The sequence below is a fragment of the Neovison vison genome, chromosome 8 (assembly GCF_020171115.1).
Source record: "Neovison vison isolate M4711 chromosome 8, ASM_NN_V1, whole genome shotgun sequence".
Lineage (NCBI taxonomy): Eukaryota > Metazoa > Chordata > Mammalia > Carnivora > Mustelidae > Neogale > Neogale vison.
The window spans coordinates 109,802,508-109,818,838 of NC_058098.1; the positions used below are offsets into that span (position 1 = coordinate 109,802,508).

Sequence of the window (16,331 nt, forward strand, 5' to 3'; positions counted from 1 at the left end):
TTAAATAAATGTAAATGCCTTTCTCTGTTAATCTGACACATCAACCTAATTCGCAGGCCCAGTAAAAAACTCTAAGAGATGAGAGGTAAAATTTTGCCTACCCTGTAATGATTATACAGTGACCCTCTCCAAGCAGGAAATTTAAGGAAGATAGTGTTCCTTTTGCTTTCATAAGAGCATAAAGCACCCTGGAGCAGAGAATAAGGCAAGGGCCTTGGTATAGGATAGGGGTGACTCTCTCTGCTGGCTTCTCACCTTTAAGAATGGGGTGCATTTGTTGGGGTGGTTCTGAGGGCAGGTTATTAAAAGCTGCAGCTTTACCTTCTACTTGAGTAATTGTGCATAGCAGGTGAAGTCATTATATAAAATCAGAGACACTGGAAGGCTAAGTTTCCATGAAAAAAGCTGACTTTTTGAAGCCTCCACTGCTTCTGCAGATGGGGAGAAATAAGCCGGTGTAACCATAAACACTCAGAAATACGAATTAACGGCAGAGTGAGAGCTTTTCATTTTTGTTATTTACTTATTTATTTATTTATTTATTATTTATTTATTTTTTTTTAATTTTTTTTTTTTAAAGATTTTATTTATTTATTTGACAGAGAGAGATTACAAGTAGGCAGAGAGGCAGGCAGAGAGAGAGGAGGAAGCAGGCTCCCCGCTGAGCAGAGAGCCCGATGCGGGACTCGATCCCAGGACCCTGAGATCATGACCTGAGCCGAAGGCAGTGGCTTAACCCACTGAGCCACCCAGGCGCCCCTTTATTTATTTTTAAGTAGGCTACACACCCAGTGTGGAACCCAACGTGGGGCTTGAACTCGTGACCCTGAGATCAAGACCGGAGCTGAAATCAGCAGTTGGACACCTTAATGGACTGAGCCACCCAGGTGCTCCAAGGGCCAGGGGTTTTTAAAGCAGAGTCGGTTCGTGAAAAGCAAAGATGGATAGTGCCCACAAGGTATTTCAACTTACTGACCTTTGGGACAGGGTGCTCAGAGTCCCTGAGCTCAACCAGTTGTACAATGCGAAACTATGGAAGAATGCATATTCTTTTTTTTTTTTTTTAAAGATTTTATTTATTTATTTGACAGACAGAGATCACAAGTAGGCAGAGAGGCAGGCAGAGAGAGAGGAGGAGAAAGCAAGCTCCCTGCTGAGCAGAGAGCTCGATGTGGGGCTTGATGCCAAGACCCTGAGATCATGACCTGAGCCGAAGGCAGAGGCTTAACGCTCTGAGCCACCCAGGTGCACCAAGAATGTGTATTCTGCCAGAATTGCCAGCATGAGGGTCACAACTTTTCACTGAGTTTTTGATGTCTCAGGTTACTATTTGCGACTGGTCACATCCTTAGATGCATGGACTTATATTTGTTTAGAACCCAGGAATGAGAAGGGGCATGGCTTGACTGGGCTACGGGAAGTACACACGGAGTGTGATTTGGTCAGTATCATTCTGAGCCATATACCACCCCCACATCCCCTCATTCAACCCTCATACCACCCCGTGATATATTCTTATTACCTCCATTCTATGGATGAGAAAACTGAGGCTCAAAGAATTTGTTCCTGGTTACTTAGCCAATAAGTTGCGTAGCCAGAATTTGAATCTAGGGAGGGCCCTAATAACCAGTTTGGAATCCCTTATACAGACACTTCGTAATTCTATAGATCTACAGTCCTTTTAGGCTCTAAACTTGAGGAACGGCTTGATGAACATGAACAGAAGAGCTGCCTAGAGGTGAGAGATCAGATGGAAGGTTGTGGCCGCAAGGCAGGCCCCGCAGATGGAGGGACCGGGGTCTGGAAGGTCTGGAACTAGAAAACCTCATTGCAGCCTGGTCTTGACCACGATGCTAAGGGGAACCGAGCCACATCTCTCCAGTTACAGTTGCATCTCAGAAAACTTGTTACTCCTGCCTAAATAAAGGTTGATAATTTGAGACTAGAAAATCTCCCGGTTCTTTCAAACTCTAAAATTCTGCCTGGTGCCTTTAAATTTTAATGCATTCTAAAGATTTATATATGAAGGCCCCAAATGTCATCCAGAATCCAGGCAAGAATTTAGATGAAATGATTCTCCACATAATCTTCTCAAAGTACAAAGGAATAGAATTTTAAATAATTCTATGAACAGCTTTTAAGAATACTTTCTAAACCGGATTATATTGAGACAAGCCAATCATTTCTGCATCTTGCTGTTCCGTGTAAGGAGGATTTTTCAGTGGAAAAAAAAAGAACATGATTCGGGTATTGCTACTGTAGTAGTGGTTGATGATATTAAAATCAAATAAACATATTACTTTGAAACAAATGAAGTTATTTAAACCTATCTCTCTAAAAATTTTTATGAAAACATACCCAGGAGGCACAAATTATATTATCATCAAATTAATTTGTTTTCTAAGCTCAGATTTATTTTAAAAAGTGACATTTCTTCAACAGACTTTAAAGGCATTTTAGATAGGGAACACAGTAAATAAATAACGTTGGAGGAAATAATCAACGAAATAGTTGTTCTGTGTTCTGTTGCTGAGATGCTTCGAGAAAGTATTTTTAACAACTCCCGGAGGAACTGGCTCTCGCTGGTGGGAAGCTAGGCTCTTTTCTCCGCTTACATTTGCAAACTTTTCTCTATCCTCATATCCTATAACAAATCCATTTCAAGCCCTGCTGAGTCCTGGTCTCCCTGTTTCTCAAAACAGACCCTTCCTCAAAAAAAAGGGGGTGGGCAGGGCAGGGAGAGGTAAAAAAAAAAAGAAAGACCTGACTCTTCCTCATGTACAAAGATTTGGGGATGGGGTTCCCATTCCCGCGTTGCAAAAATGGTCTTCTCCATAGAATAAACTAAAGGGCAAAAGAATCTTTCTGATTAAAGCTTTCATCAAGCCATTTCTATTATTAAAACCTTCGACATCCCATTACTTACACTTTGAAATCTAAATTCTGCTGTGGAGATCCGGGTCCTCCGAGCCAAGCAAATGCATTAGCTTTCCTTAGAGACTCGAATTCTTTACATCTGAGTTTCGGCTATTTGGAATGCTTTTCTGTCCTTTCTCTCTGCCAGCACATGACCATCACCTCCTTCCACGCTATCTTGAAACTCATTCCCTTCAGGATGTTTTCCTGGGTTAGTAGCTACTTTGCAAATACACAACTTTTGTTTTTGAGCTTTTAATCACATTAAATGCTCTTAAGATAAATTATCCAAGCCCAGGGATAAACAACACAGAGAGATTTCCATTCTTTAAGAAACCACCCAGAGTGATTTTACTTTGAGAAGAGGGACAGCACTTCAATTTTTAGGTGTCTGCTTTTCAGCTAGGAATCCGCAATAGAATCAAAGCAAAATGACTCTTTATGGTGACCTCTAGTGGGCATGGGACAATCCTACAAAATTATGGAAAGTGAAGGGCGAAGAAAACCCTTCCCAGTAACCAGCTGGGTTACTCTGAGGTCAGATGACCGCATCCCATCCCACCCCACCCTTATTTTTTCTTCCAGCATTTGTTTTGCATTTAACATAGTTTGCCTTACAACTCACCTGTTTCGCCTCTGGCGGGCACGGCGCGGGCTGGGCTGCGGGTGTCGGATGTCGGATGTCGTTTAAAATAACCCCTGCCAGTGGAACCCACTCCCTGGGCATAGACCGGAGCGCAGGAGAGTTGGCTCTGAGGAGCCTTAAAGGGCTTTTCGAGCTCTGAGAGCCGGTGCTGCAGCCGGCTCTGGGGTGCATAGGGGAAATAAAGACATTATGAAAAGGAGGACGCAGACGAAGGCTATGGGAAAATTCTGTTCTTGCCAGTGGCAGAGCGATTCTCCCCACTTTCACCCCACTCTACGGGAAGCGTCACGGGGGGGTGGTCCAGGCGCGCTACGCGTAGACGCCCTTTTAGGACCCGCGCCCCAGAAGGCAGGGGCTGGGGCCGCTCCCCCTCGGGAAGACAGACGGGAGGGCGACACCGAGCCTGGGTACTGGGGTGTGCGGCCGTCTTCGGAGCACGCGGTACGTGGGTCTCCGCGCCGCGAGAAGAAAAGCAAGTCGACAAGAAAACCAATTGCTGGGATGCCTTCTCTGAGAAATCCCTTAGGGCGGTCTCAGAAACCGAGCTGGGTTCCGGATAGTTTCTGGAAAAAGCTCTCCAAACGCCGTCTGTCCCCGCCCCTCAAATCCTGCACCCCAGTCTTCATCCCTCCTCACTCTCTGGTCGCCTTCCTGGCGGGGGGCGGGCGGGGGCTGTTAAAAGGGCCCTCGGGAGCTGCCCAAGTCATCCCTGATGGCCCGGGGCGGCACACGGGAGCAGGCACCTTGGCCGCGGGGATTTGCCCTCTCCCCATTCCTCGCACCCCCACCCCCCGCCTCGGGGCTCCCCATTGCTCCCTTCCCCGCCTCGCGGACCCCTCCTGGCCGCGGCGGGCGGGAGCGGAGGGGGAGGACGGCGTCACGAGGCGGGGAGCCCGAGGTCCAGGGCGGGGCGCCGGGGAATCCCAGGCGCGCGAGCCCGGGAGGTGCGGGCGCGGGTGGGAAGAAGAGGGCGGCGCGCGGAGGGAGGTGAGTCGAGCAGAGCCGGGAGGCTAGGCGGGGGAACCGCGAGGAGGCCCCGCCCCCGCCTCGCGGAGCCGGCTCTCCGCCGCCTCCGAACCCGCTCACTTTGCCTCTCGCCTCTGGACGGCGGCGGGGCGGTTGCTGGAGCCGCGGCCAGAGGGAGCGCCGGGGACCGGGAGCCACCCTGCACCCGCGCCTCCTCCCGGCGCCCGCGCCCCTCGGGGGCTGGGGGGCCGCGCCACGGTCTGAAAGGACACGCCGGCCTCGCAGGGGGGCATCCCCGGGCGCTGACAGCCTTGTTCCCGGCCAGTGGGCGCGCAGCGCTGGCGCCTGAGGGGACTCCCCGGCCACCTGCAGGTGCCGCCGCGCCGAGGGAGCGTCGCTAGCAGCAACGCCAGGCTGACGAGGACACTGGAGCCGAGGGGTCTCCGGGCCAGCGAAGGGCAAGAGCAGAGCCCGCAGAGAGAGCCGGCCAGCCGGTCCGCGGGCCCCGACGGCGCGCTCCCCCGTCGGCCAACTGCAGGCAGGCCCCGCGCGGCGGCCGGGGTTGGGCGGCGGCGGCGGCCTCGGGCCTCGGGGCTTCGGGGTGGCCAGCCATGACCTTCGGGCGCAGCAGGGCGGCCTCGGTGGTGCTGAACGTGGGCGGCGCCCGGTACTCGCTGTCCCGGGAGCTGCTGAAGGACTTCCCGCTGCGCCGCGTGAGCCGGCTGCACGGCTGCCGCTCCGAGCGCGACGTGCTCGAGGTGTGCGACGACTACGACCGCGAGCGCAACGAGTACTTCTTCGACCGGCACTCGGAGGCCTTCGGCTTCATCCTGCTCTACGTGCGCGGCCACGGCAAGCTGCGCTTCGCGCCGCGGATGTGCGAGCTCTCCTTCTACAACGAGATGATCTACTGGGGCCTGGAGGGCGCGCACCTCGAGTACTGCTGCCAGCGCCGCCTCGACGACCGCATGTCCGACACCTACACCTTCTACTCGGCCGACGAGCCGGGCGCGCTGGGCCGCGACGAGGCGCGACCTGGCGGTGCCGAGGCGGCGCCCTCCCGCCGCTGGCTCGAGCGCATGCGGCGGACCTTCGAGGAGCCTACGTCGTCGCTGGCCGCGCAGATCCTGGCCAGCGTGTCGGTCGTGTTCGTGATCGTGTCCATGGTGGTGCTGTGCGCTAGCACCCTGCCGGACTGGCGCGCCGCGGCGGCCGACAACCGCAGCCTGGATGACCGGAGCAGGTACTCCGCCGGTCCTGGGAGGGAGCCCTCCGGGTAGGACGCACAGCTTCTCTGCCCGTCCCGTCCGTCCTGTCGCGTTCTGTCCGTCCCGTCCGTCGGTCCCGTCTCCGTCCTGTTTGCCTCGGGGAGGCCGAGCCAGGCTGGTTCCGGGCCCAGTGAGGCCAGCTAGGGGACGGGTTGGCCCTCACTTCCCGCTCCTACTTTCCTGGCACCTGGCGGCTGTGGTCCATACACTAGATCCGCCTCTGGAGGGCGAATCGCCAGGCATGGGGAGGGGCAGGTAGAGAAAAACAAGCCTCCCCATCTTTTAGTTTACTTTGGAGCAAATAGCAACTAGTTAACTGGATGTCCCTAAACTTTTATTGTTAGTATTCAACAATTTAACCTTGGGCTAAGAGCAGCTTGAATTTTTGCCAATTTTTGGTGGCGTTTGGAAAGATGGAAGTCTTGTTATGGTGAAATACGGTGGTCACACGTTGCATACACTTTGCATAGTATGTACTTTAATGGTATTGTTATAAAAGAGATTAACTTAACGATAGACTAAATAATGGATGTCTGTGCCCTTTTCTCTTTTCTTTTCCAATGGAGTTAGCAAAGCACCTGTCCATCGTTTAGTACCAAAGATACACACTGTGACTTTCAGAAGGATCTTCAGTATAGGGAGGGGGGAAAAATCACTACCTTGGAAAAGAAGAAATATTTAAACTGCCCGAAATCCAGAAACAGTATTGGAGTAGTTAATAGCTTTTCTTTTCAGTTTATTAGGATGCAAGGAAAATATTTGAATCTTTCCTTCTATCGTGTTTGCCTTTCAGTAGAGATAACAGACTTCTGTTTTTAGTACTAGTGAGTTTATTTTGCATATTTGACAGGAGGAATGAATAGTAAAGTTGGATTTTCAAGGGAGACAGTCTCTTTGGGCACAAACACAAAATTGTATATTCTGTTTTGGTTTTTTAAAAATTTTTTGTTGACTTAAACATTTTTTATTTATCTGAGGGAGAGAGAGAGAGCACAAGTGTGGGGAGGGGCAGAGGGAGAGGGACGCGGATTCTTGGCTGAGCAGGGAGCCCCATGTGAGGCTTGGTCCCAGGACCCTGAGATCATGACCTGAGCTGAAGTCAGATGTTTAACGGACTGAGCCACCCAAGTGCCCCTTTGATACTGTTTTAAGAGGCCCCCCTCCATTCATTTTTATTTGTTTTATTTATTTATTTTTCCTCCATTCATTTTTAAAATTAGGTTGTGCCTGATCGTCTTTTCCTGTTAGACATGTGCATGTTTCCAATGATATTATGTGTTGTGAGGTTGAGTGCATTACTTACACATAATATTCTTCCTTTGGAGAGTGAAGATTGTTTTTTAAACTAAGAAGTAGTAAATAAAATTGTCTAGTACCACAGAGTCCATTACTGAAATATTGATATCTTGGCATGAAATCCAAGATACATGCTCTAAAAGGAAATTCATTAGTAAACTAATTTCGTTGACTGTATTATGTTCTGAGTTTTTGATTTACAGAGAAGAATTACTTATTTAGTACTCCATCAGTACAATGAAATGAATTTATATATCTAAATACATAAGTGCCCTTGATTCTTCTAGTGGACCATAGGAAAATGAGCGATAGCTGGCCCAGAAATGATTCACTAGTAATTGTGGAATTCTAAGGTTAGTGAAAGTTCAAACTACATTAGCAAAGGAAACAGGAGAATTGAGTTAGACTTCCTGGGACTGCAAAAGAAGTGGAGGAAGAAGAAGAGGGATGCTTGATTTGTGTGTGTTTATTTTATATATGTATGCAATTATCCAAGTCAGAACTGTTTCCTAGATACCCAGATATTTCAGGCAAAAGCATGTTTTTCTTGGCTTAAAGGTCCAGTTTTAAGCTCCACTCTCCCAAGTGTAGGTATATGAAAGCCAACCTCTAATCCCAGACAGATAAGCTGAAGGATGAGTGAGCAGCTGAGGAGGCTGAAAGGTACACAACTCATGACATTTGTTATACGTGCCTCCCATAGGCCCCCTTTGACTGATAGGGCCTCTACACGGGCACTTCGACAATAGTCTCTCAAACCCTGCTTGCTTGTTGTTGCTGAAATTAGTCTTTTTGAAACATCATTCTGATCATCTGACCATTTTTGGTGTCTGCCAGATAAAGCCAAAACTTTTTTCTTGGCCTTTAAGGGTCTTTATGGTTTCACCACTATCTGCCCTCCTTTCCTTTCTTTTCCTTTCCTTTCCTTTCCTTTCCTTTCCTAAAAGATTTTACTTATTTAGATGACACAGAGAAAGGGAGAGAGTGCAAGCAGGGGGAACTACTTGGAGAGGGGAGAAGCAGGCTCCCTGCTGAGTAGGGAGTCAGATGCTGGTCTTTATCCCAGGACCCTGGGATCCTGACCTGAGCTGAAGGCAGACGCTAACTGACTGAGCCACCCAGCTGCCCCCACAATCTGCCTTTCTTAACTAGTCCTGTCTCCATTTGCAAGCATCCTTTCTGAGTAGCTGCTGTGTTCAAGGCACTGTTGGTATTCCAAATATTGTAACTTTTTTTTTTTTTTAAATAAAGAAATGGCGTTAAGTTGGTGATGTAGGAAAATCAGAGACAAACTGATCACAACTGAGTTGTTCTGGGACTCAATTTGGCCTTCACAGTGGGGGAGGAGCATGGAAACAAGTTATCTTTGGAAGGTTGCAGATATTGTGCACTGCTCATCAGTGGTGGTGGGGGGTCATTTATATGAACTGTAGTATACACAGTCTTTACCACTACGTTTGCCCCGCGTGAGAACATAAGAAGGAATATTTTCCAGGTAGAAGGAACAGCAGGGGCATAGGCATGACATTTGCATATTAGGGAGTGTGAGTCCAGCGATGGAGTGAGAGGTGGATAGAGAGCAGATGTTAGAAGGCCTCGACTGAGAAAGAGAATGATTTTATTTTGTAGGCAGTAGTTAGCGGTTGGCATGTTTGAGGTGAGTGGGTTATGCATATAAAATAACAAATGTCATGAGTTGTGTACTGTGAATTGGGAATGGGGGAAGATGGGAAACAGGAGGATGAGTTTGGAGACCTTTGCAGAGGGCGGGAATGGGGGTGTGGATTGTGTGGAGGTGGTAAGAATGTAGATGAAATGACCACTCGGGGAAATATTAGGAAGACTCATAATTAATCCAGGGCCTGGGAAGGATAGAGGCGGGTGTCAGGGACTGATAACGTGGGCTTCCAGGATCGAGGAGCACTCCTATCACTTAGAGCCTCCTTTTGTCCAGACTGGCCTGCTCACTTGTTTCCAAACCCCCTGAACGTTCCTTCCTCTGCAGTCCCTTGCCTGTTGAAATTGGATCATCCATCAAGCCCAACTCAGATTCTGTTTCTTTTTTGAAGCTTTTCCTGCCCACTTTAGATGGGATGTTTCCTTCTGAATTTCTTGAGGGATTGCTTATCAGTACTATGTATTTGCCATCTATAATATCCTTCCTAGCGTGATCATTGTTTTTACATATAAACATGTCCTACCTCCTAAACTAGAGGAGATGAAAAGCCCTAGAAGGCAGCTAAATTCTCCTATCCTATTTATTATGACAGCATCTTTTAGAAAAAAATTATTCTGGCACAATAAATGTTTACTGTTTATGTTACAATTTAGACTATAACCTTCCAGGAATATGTCTTCTGTTGCATAAATTGAAGAGCTGTTTGGGGTAAGGCCGCGGACTTCAGCTGGTGGAACTCTTAGCTGAGGAGGATGGGATCTTGTGCTAGAAATGAGAAAAAAAAAGCCTATTAAATCCAAGAATGATTCTTTCATCAAGTACCGATTGTGGAAAAGGAATAAAGACAAGCATAGCATTTCTTTTTATTAAACTTTGAAATTTTGGAATAGCATACAATCTTAAGTTTGGAAGAAATCTTGAGACGTCTTCCAAACCAATAATTTGAAAGCTTTTTGTTTATGAATAAGGCACTTTAAAATTGATATGCTCTGAGGGTAATAATCAAATGATGGTTTAAAGTTTAAAAGCTACACAAACAAGTCTTTCTCCATCTCCTGGGCATTTTGCTCTTCTTCCTTGATGTAACCAAAGTTGTTTGTATTTTGTGTGTCATTTTAGAGACATTCTGTGTATTTATAAGCATATCATAAATATTTGCAAGAAAACAATAACAGAAACAGTGCAGTAATACTGTACCAAAACTTGCTTTTTAAACCAGCAACCTGCTGTGGAGATTGTTCTGTATGAGTCTATAAAGAGCCACCAAATTCTTTTATGCAGCTGCATAATATTCCACTGTTTAAAAAAAAAACACCACCTTTAAATTTTTATTTATTTATTTACTTATGTTGTCTCACCTATAGAAATGCTTTAGTGAATATCCTGTATGGGTACATTATTTTTGCTTTTGTCCATAGGATAAATTCCTGAAAGTTAAGACATAGGCTCAAAGGGCATGTGAATTTGTAATTTGCATAGATAATTCCAAATTGTTCTTCAAAAATTGATGTCATTTTATAATCCTGCCAGCAGTGTGTGGGAGGACATGCTTTTTCAAACACCATAAAGTGTTGTGATACTTCTGATCTTTACCATACTGTACTGGAGAAATATCTAGCAGCTTTTCTTTATTTTTGCCTTACTATTTTTTTTAACATATACTGAAATGTAATAGAAATACACAATCCTGCAATATTTGATGTCAGAAAATATGTTAGGGGAAACTTTCATCCCGGCTTTTGCACAGTTGAACCTTCTACCATAAGCAGATTTTAATTGTGTTTTGATTCTGGTGACTGTGCCCAGCAGTGTGGCTTCAGCGGCACATAAGATGGGGTTCCTCCTCATGGAATTGGTGACCTGGTGGTGGTAGTAGGAAGGGAAGACAGACGGCAAAGGAAGCACATAAATAAGAATTTCAGATTGTGATGGGAAATCAAATAGGGTACATGGGTATAGAATGCAGCAGGGATGCCCTTTGCACAGGATGTGAGGAGGTAACTTGAGCAGAGACCAGACTGATGAGAAAGACCCAGCCTTGGAAGAAGAAGGGAAGAGTGTTCTTGACAGAGGGAACAGCAAAAGCAGAAGCTCTTGGATGACAGTGAACTTGGCTTGTCCCCAGAATGGAAGGAAAGCCCATGTGGGCTAGTAGTTAGTCTAAGGGCAAGAGGTGGTTAGATGAGATTTTAGAGGAGGCAGAGGCCTATCGGGGCAACAGCAGATATAGCAAGACGTGACATGTGAGAGAATGTGGGGCTTGATTAGGGGCATCTCCGTGGAGGTGGTAAGAAGTCACTGGATTCAGATGGATATGTGGGTCTTTATCATGTTCCTAACGGTGACTCATCCACCAATACTAGGAAAAGTGTGAGGTCTTACTGAGTGAAGCAGTTAAGGCTACTGGTCGTGGGGTCCCTCCTGCTTTACTGGCTTGGCCACATGTCATGAACTGGGAGTCCATTTGTTCTCTATAGTGTCTGCTGCTCACTTTGGGGGGGTACTGTGAGGAGAAGGTCTGGAGGAGGAAATCTTTTGAGAGTCAGTGGGAGAGGGACCATTTGCCATTTTCCTTTCTGTACAACCCACACCGTCTCATCAAGAGGACTTCTGTTAAAGGTCGTTGGTAAATGCATTCACAGCCTTCACCTATGGACGGTTCTGGTAATCTTAAAGATTTTTATTTATTTGACAGAAATACAGCGGGAGAGGGAACACAAGCAGGGGGAGTGGGGAGAGGGAGAAGCAGGCATCCCACTGAGCAGGGAGCCCAGTGTGGGGCTTGATTCTGGGATGCTGGGATCCTGACCTGAGCTGAAGAAGACACTTAAGGACTGAGCTGCCCGGGTATCCCGGTTCTGGTAATCTGAGAATGCTGATGTTCTTACTGTTTTATCTGACTGATAAGACAAACTACAGATTTTTCAGGCAGTTTGCCTTCAAGGACCATTGAGTATCATTCTGACACTGCTAAGGAGATGAGTGGTTTTTTTTGGCATTGTAACATACAGGCATACTCCTTTTTTTTTTTGAACTTCATCTATCTATCTGTCTATCCTATTATCTTTATACCAACTTTTTATCTATCTATTTATCAATCTCTTATCTTTATACCCAACAATGGGGCTTGAACTCAAAACCCTGGGATTAAGAGTTGCACTGTCTTCTGATGGAGCCAGCCAGGTGCCCTGACCAACTCGTCTTTTAAAATCACTCAGCGTTGCTAGCCTGTGTCATAAAAAGATGCCCTCTGCTAGTCAGAACTTTGAGAAGGATGGGTCAGATACAAAGTACTTACCCCTTTTACTTTTTGGTCCCTTGCCTCTGAACTTCGGTCCCCTCAGCCAGTCTCAGCCCATCTTGCAAAGTCTTGCTGTAATTTTAATTTGTTCTTTAGAAATTGTTTCTAAAAGTTGCTTCATGTTAGAATTTCGATCTTTAATTTGTATTGCTTTGTGTTACAGTAGTGAGACTCTTAGGAGATGTAAAGATGTTCAAGTTTTTTGCAGTGTTATTTTTAGGCCAAGTTTAAAAAATGAAATACATAATCAAAATGAAACACCAAGTGATGAAAATTTAAAAATCAATTGTATTACTTCTATCGCCTATCAGGTCAATATTATATAAATTCAGTAGGTTTTTAAGTACTTTAAAAATAAAAAGCAATATTTGAAACTGAAGGTGAAAGTCTCAGTGCTTTTACTTTGCAGATAAGGTGGATATTTTCAGAAGCCGGTAATTAATAGATCTGTGATAGGATTGAACATAGCCCTGAATCTCAGTTAAATTCTGTTCTTGCACAGTGGACTGTTTCTTTTAATATGTGTAGGGTTTTCTATCTGCTGCCAATTTTAGAATTCAGTGGAAACTTTCTTTTGTCAATACCCTTTTTTTAATCAAGGTGCTTTTTTTCTCCCTGAGTAAGCAAGTAATAATTTTCAATGTTATTCTTTTCTTTTTTTCTTTTTTTAATGAAAACTGCTCACTGCAAAAAAGTATGGTTCTAAGTGTTATGAAGTGAAGAGTAAACATGTCCTTTTCTCCTCAATCCCATTATCCCATTTCTAGGTATTCTTTCCAGAAATGTACATATGCGCGCGCGCACACACACACACACCAGAAATGTACATATGCGCGCGCGCACACACACACACACACACACACACGCGCGCACACACACACACACACATATGTGTATAGGTTATATATACATATTATGTAGATTTTTTAAAGCTTTATTTATTTATTTTAGAGAGAAAGAGTGCGAGTGCATGAACAGGGGGAGGGGCAAAAGGAGAGGGAGGGAGGAAGCAGATTCCCCACTAGCCAGGGAGCCCATAGCGGGCCAAACTCAACACCCTGAGATCATGACCCTAGTGGAAACCAAGCGTCCAAGGCTCGACCGACTTGAGTCACCCAGGCCTATCTTATATGGATATGTTTAAAAATTTATAACTGGGATTGTTTTATAATCTTGTTCAAACAATTCGTGTTTTTCTCAATATTTTGGAACTCTTTCCATATCAGTTGATAGAAATCTTTCTCATTCTTTTGAAAATCTGTAGAGTGTTCAGTTGTTTGGATGGGCCACAATTCAATCAACAAGCATCTGTCCTGTCAGTAACAGCGATAGCTTTCATAGTAATATTTATTTAATTGTTAATACGTGCTAGCCAGCTTGTTAAGTTTTTACATGTGTTTTGTTACCTGAGTCTCTTCTAACAGTCTTGGGAGGTGGCGTTGTTACCGTCCCCATTTTATGACTCAGATTTGGATAGGTGAAATGGCTCACAGATGGGCAAGTGGTGCCCTGGTATTCGATTCCCACGTCCCTGCTCCACACTGCTGTGGAAAGTTTGGTTTGACTCCTGTTTTTCAAAAATGTGCACAGTGGTCCAGAACTATCTTTTTCATATATCTTTGCAAATTGGTATGAGTATATATGTTTGATAAACTCTTAGGTGGAAAAATAGCTGGATCAAGAGGACTGTGTTTAAAAAAATTTTTTTTGAGGGGCTCTTGGTTGGCTCAGTGGGTTAAAGTCTCTGCCTTCAGCTCAGGTCATGATCCCAGGGTCCTGGGATCAAGCCCCACATCAGGCTCTCTGCTCAGCAGGGAGCCTGCTTCCCACCCCCTTCTGCCTGCCTCACTGCCTACTTATGATCTCTGTCAAATACATAAATAAAATTTTTAGAAAAAAAATTTTTTTTACAGATACTACCCAATTTCCCCCTAAACTATGAAATTCAGCATTACTCTTTATTCATAATAGTGACTGTTATAATCATAAGCAATAATCAATAGAAGGGCTAATAATAACCTGTAATAGCAAACATTTGGAAATAACCACCTTTTAAAAAATATAACCACTTTATCGAGATACAGGTCACATACTGTTGAGCTCACCTTTAAAGGGTACAGCTCAGTGAACTTTACCACAGAGAGGTACAAGTGTCATCATACCACTTTAAGCATTAGGTCTTGATGGTGTGTTTGAGGGAGTAAGAAATGTGTTAGAAAGCTGGAGCCCATGAACGGCCAAGAAAGAAACCCAGGCATTTTGACTGAGCAGATGAATCAGATGAAGCAATAGGCAAAACATTTCTGTGTGCGTTCCTCATTCAGTCATGAACTGGTGGGTTCTCTCGGAGTGTTTGGAAAAGTTATACATAAGTGATTTTTCTTTGTCTGTGAGCAAGGACTCCTCAGCTTTCACACTACTGACAAAGAGAAGTGTGTAATTGAGGCAATCATCTGACTTTCTCAGGCAAAAAAAAAAAGAAAAAGAAAAAATCAAAAGGAAAATGTGATGGTGGAAAGAACCCAGGACTCTCAAGTTAATTCATTACCTTCCTCTGGGCTTGTACCCGCATCAGTGGGGATTTCACACAGACGAGTCAATGAGAGAATGAAGACCAAGACCTCAGGAGGAAACCAAACTTCCTTAGGTCTTTATCTTTCCCTGTACTGGGTCCCTTCTCATGGTCTCTCTTTTCTTGAGGTTGCTTATGAACATCTTAGTGTCCTTTTAGTCTACAAGTTCTTTGAGAACAGAAATTCTGTGCTTGACTACATGTAGTTCCATGCCTTGCATATAGGCAGTCACTCAGTATGTATTTTTTTATTTATTTAGTTTTAAGATTTTATTTATTTCAAAGACAGAGATCACAAGTAGGCAGAGAGGTAGGCAGAGAGAGAGAGGAGGAAGCAGGCTCCCTGCTGAACAATTCGGGGCTTGATCTTAGGACCCTGAGATCATGACCTGAGCCGAAGGCAGAGGCTTAACCCCCTGAGCCACCCAGGCATCTCTCAACATGTATTTCAAATGATTATACATGTGAAAGAACCATGCGAATACAATAGCATTTTATTTTATTTTTTTAAGATTTCATTTTTAAGTAATCTCTACGCCCAGTATTAGGGCTCCAACTCACAATCCCAAGATCAAGAGCTGCACCCTCAACCAACTGAGCCGGCCAAGTGCCCCACATTTTCATTTTTGACTGAAAAGTGTGTATTTATAAGTTGCCTTCAACCTATGAACAGGTTATATTTTAAGAAATCAGTTGCAAATGGTTTTATGGCATTCCATTCATTGATTCATTAAACTCAACAAACATTTATTGAGCAACCCCTGTATATCTGCGACTGTTCTGGGTGCTGGGGATAAGGCAGTGAACAAAGGAGAGTCCCTGTGCTTATGAGCCATCCATCTACTCTAATAAATAAATATATAGCAGATAGTGATAAGTGCTATGAAGAAACAAAGCAGAATGGGGGGTTTATAGAGTGTGAGCCATGGTCCTGAAAGGCCTGTCTGATCAGGTAATGGATGTCTGAACAAGGCCTGGGAGGGATGCAAGAGGCAGCCATGGAAGTATTTGGCCGAGAGAGTTCCAAGCCTAGGGCGTGTCCTGGCAAAAAAAAAAAAAAAAAAAAAGCACAAACCTTTGAGGCAGGTGTGTGCCTCAAATGCAGAGTGGTAGGGAATTGGGGTTGATGGTGATCGTGACAATGGGAGAATGTAGTTTACTTATTTATCTGTCTATTTATTTAACAGAGAGAGATAGTGAGAGAGAGTGAGCACAGCAGGGGGAGCGGCAGGGAGACAGAGAAACAGGCTCCGCGTTGAGCAAGGAGCCTGATGTAGGGCTCAGTCCCAGGACCCTGGGATCATGACCTGAGCCGAAGGCAGGCGCTTAACGACTGAGCCACCCAGGCACCCCTCTTATTATTATTTTTAAATATTTCATTTGTATGTGATCTCTTCACCCAGCATGGGGCTCGAACCCACAACTGGAGATAGATCACAAGTTGCGTGCTTCACCACCTGAGCCAGCCAAGTGCCGTGCTTGTTAACTTTAAAAATGGTGGAAAAATACTTAAAAGAAGCATACTGGCTTATGACATTATCTGACATTCGAATTTCAGTGTCCATAAATAGAGTTTTATTGGAGCACAGCCATGCTCATTTGTTTACATGTTGTCTGTGGCAGCTCTCCGGCAGCTTCAGTGGGATTGAACGGTTGCAACAGAGACGATATGGCCTGCAAAGCCTGCA

The 16,331-nt window shown here is 45.2% G+C and overlaps 1 protein-coding gene across 2 annotated transcripts in view; it reads left to right on the plus strand.

The window, feature by feature from the left end:
- Window positions 1-5,139: 5,139 nt before the first annotated feature.
- Window positions 5,140-16,331, plus strand: part of KCNG3 (potassium voltage-gated channel modifier subfamily G member 3) — a 43,370-nt gene continuing 32,178 nt past the window's right edge. Inside the window, exon 1 of one of the 2 annotated variants that reach the window (XM_044261671.1) lies at window positions 5,140-5,804. In XM_044261671.1, coding sequence (XP_044117606.1) covers window positions 5,140-5,804 — 665 coding nt within the window. The remainder of the gene's footprint in view (window positions 5,805-16,331) is intronic. The other variant, XM_044261672.1, reaches the window with a different exon arrangement.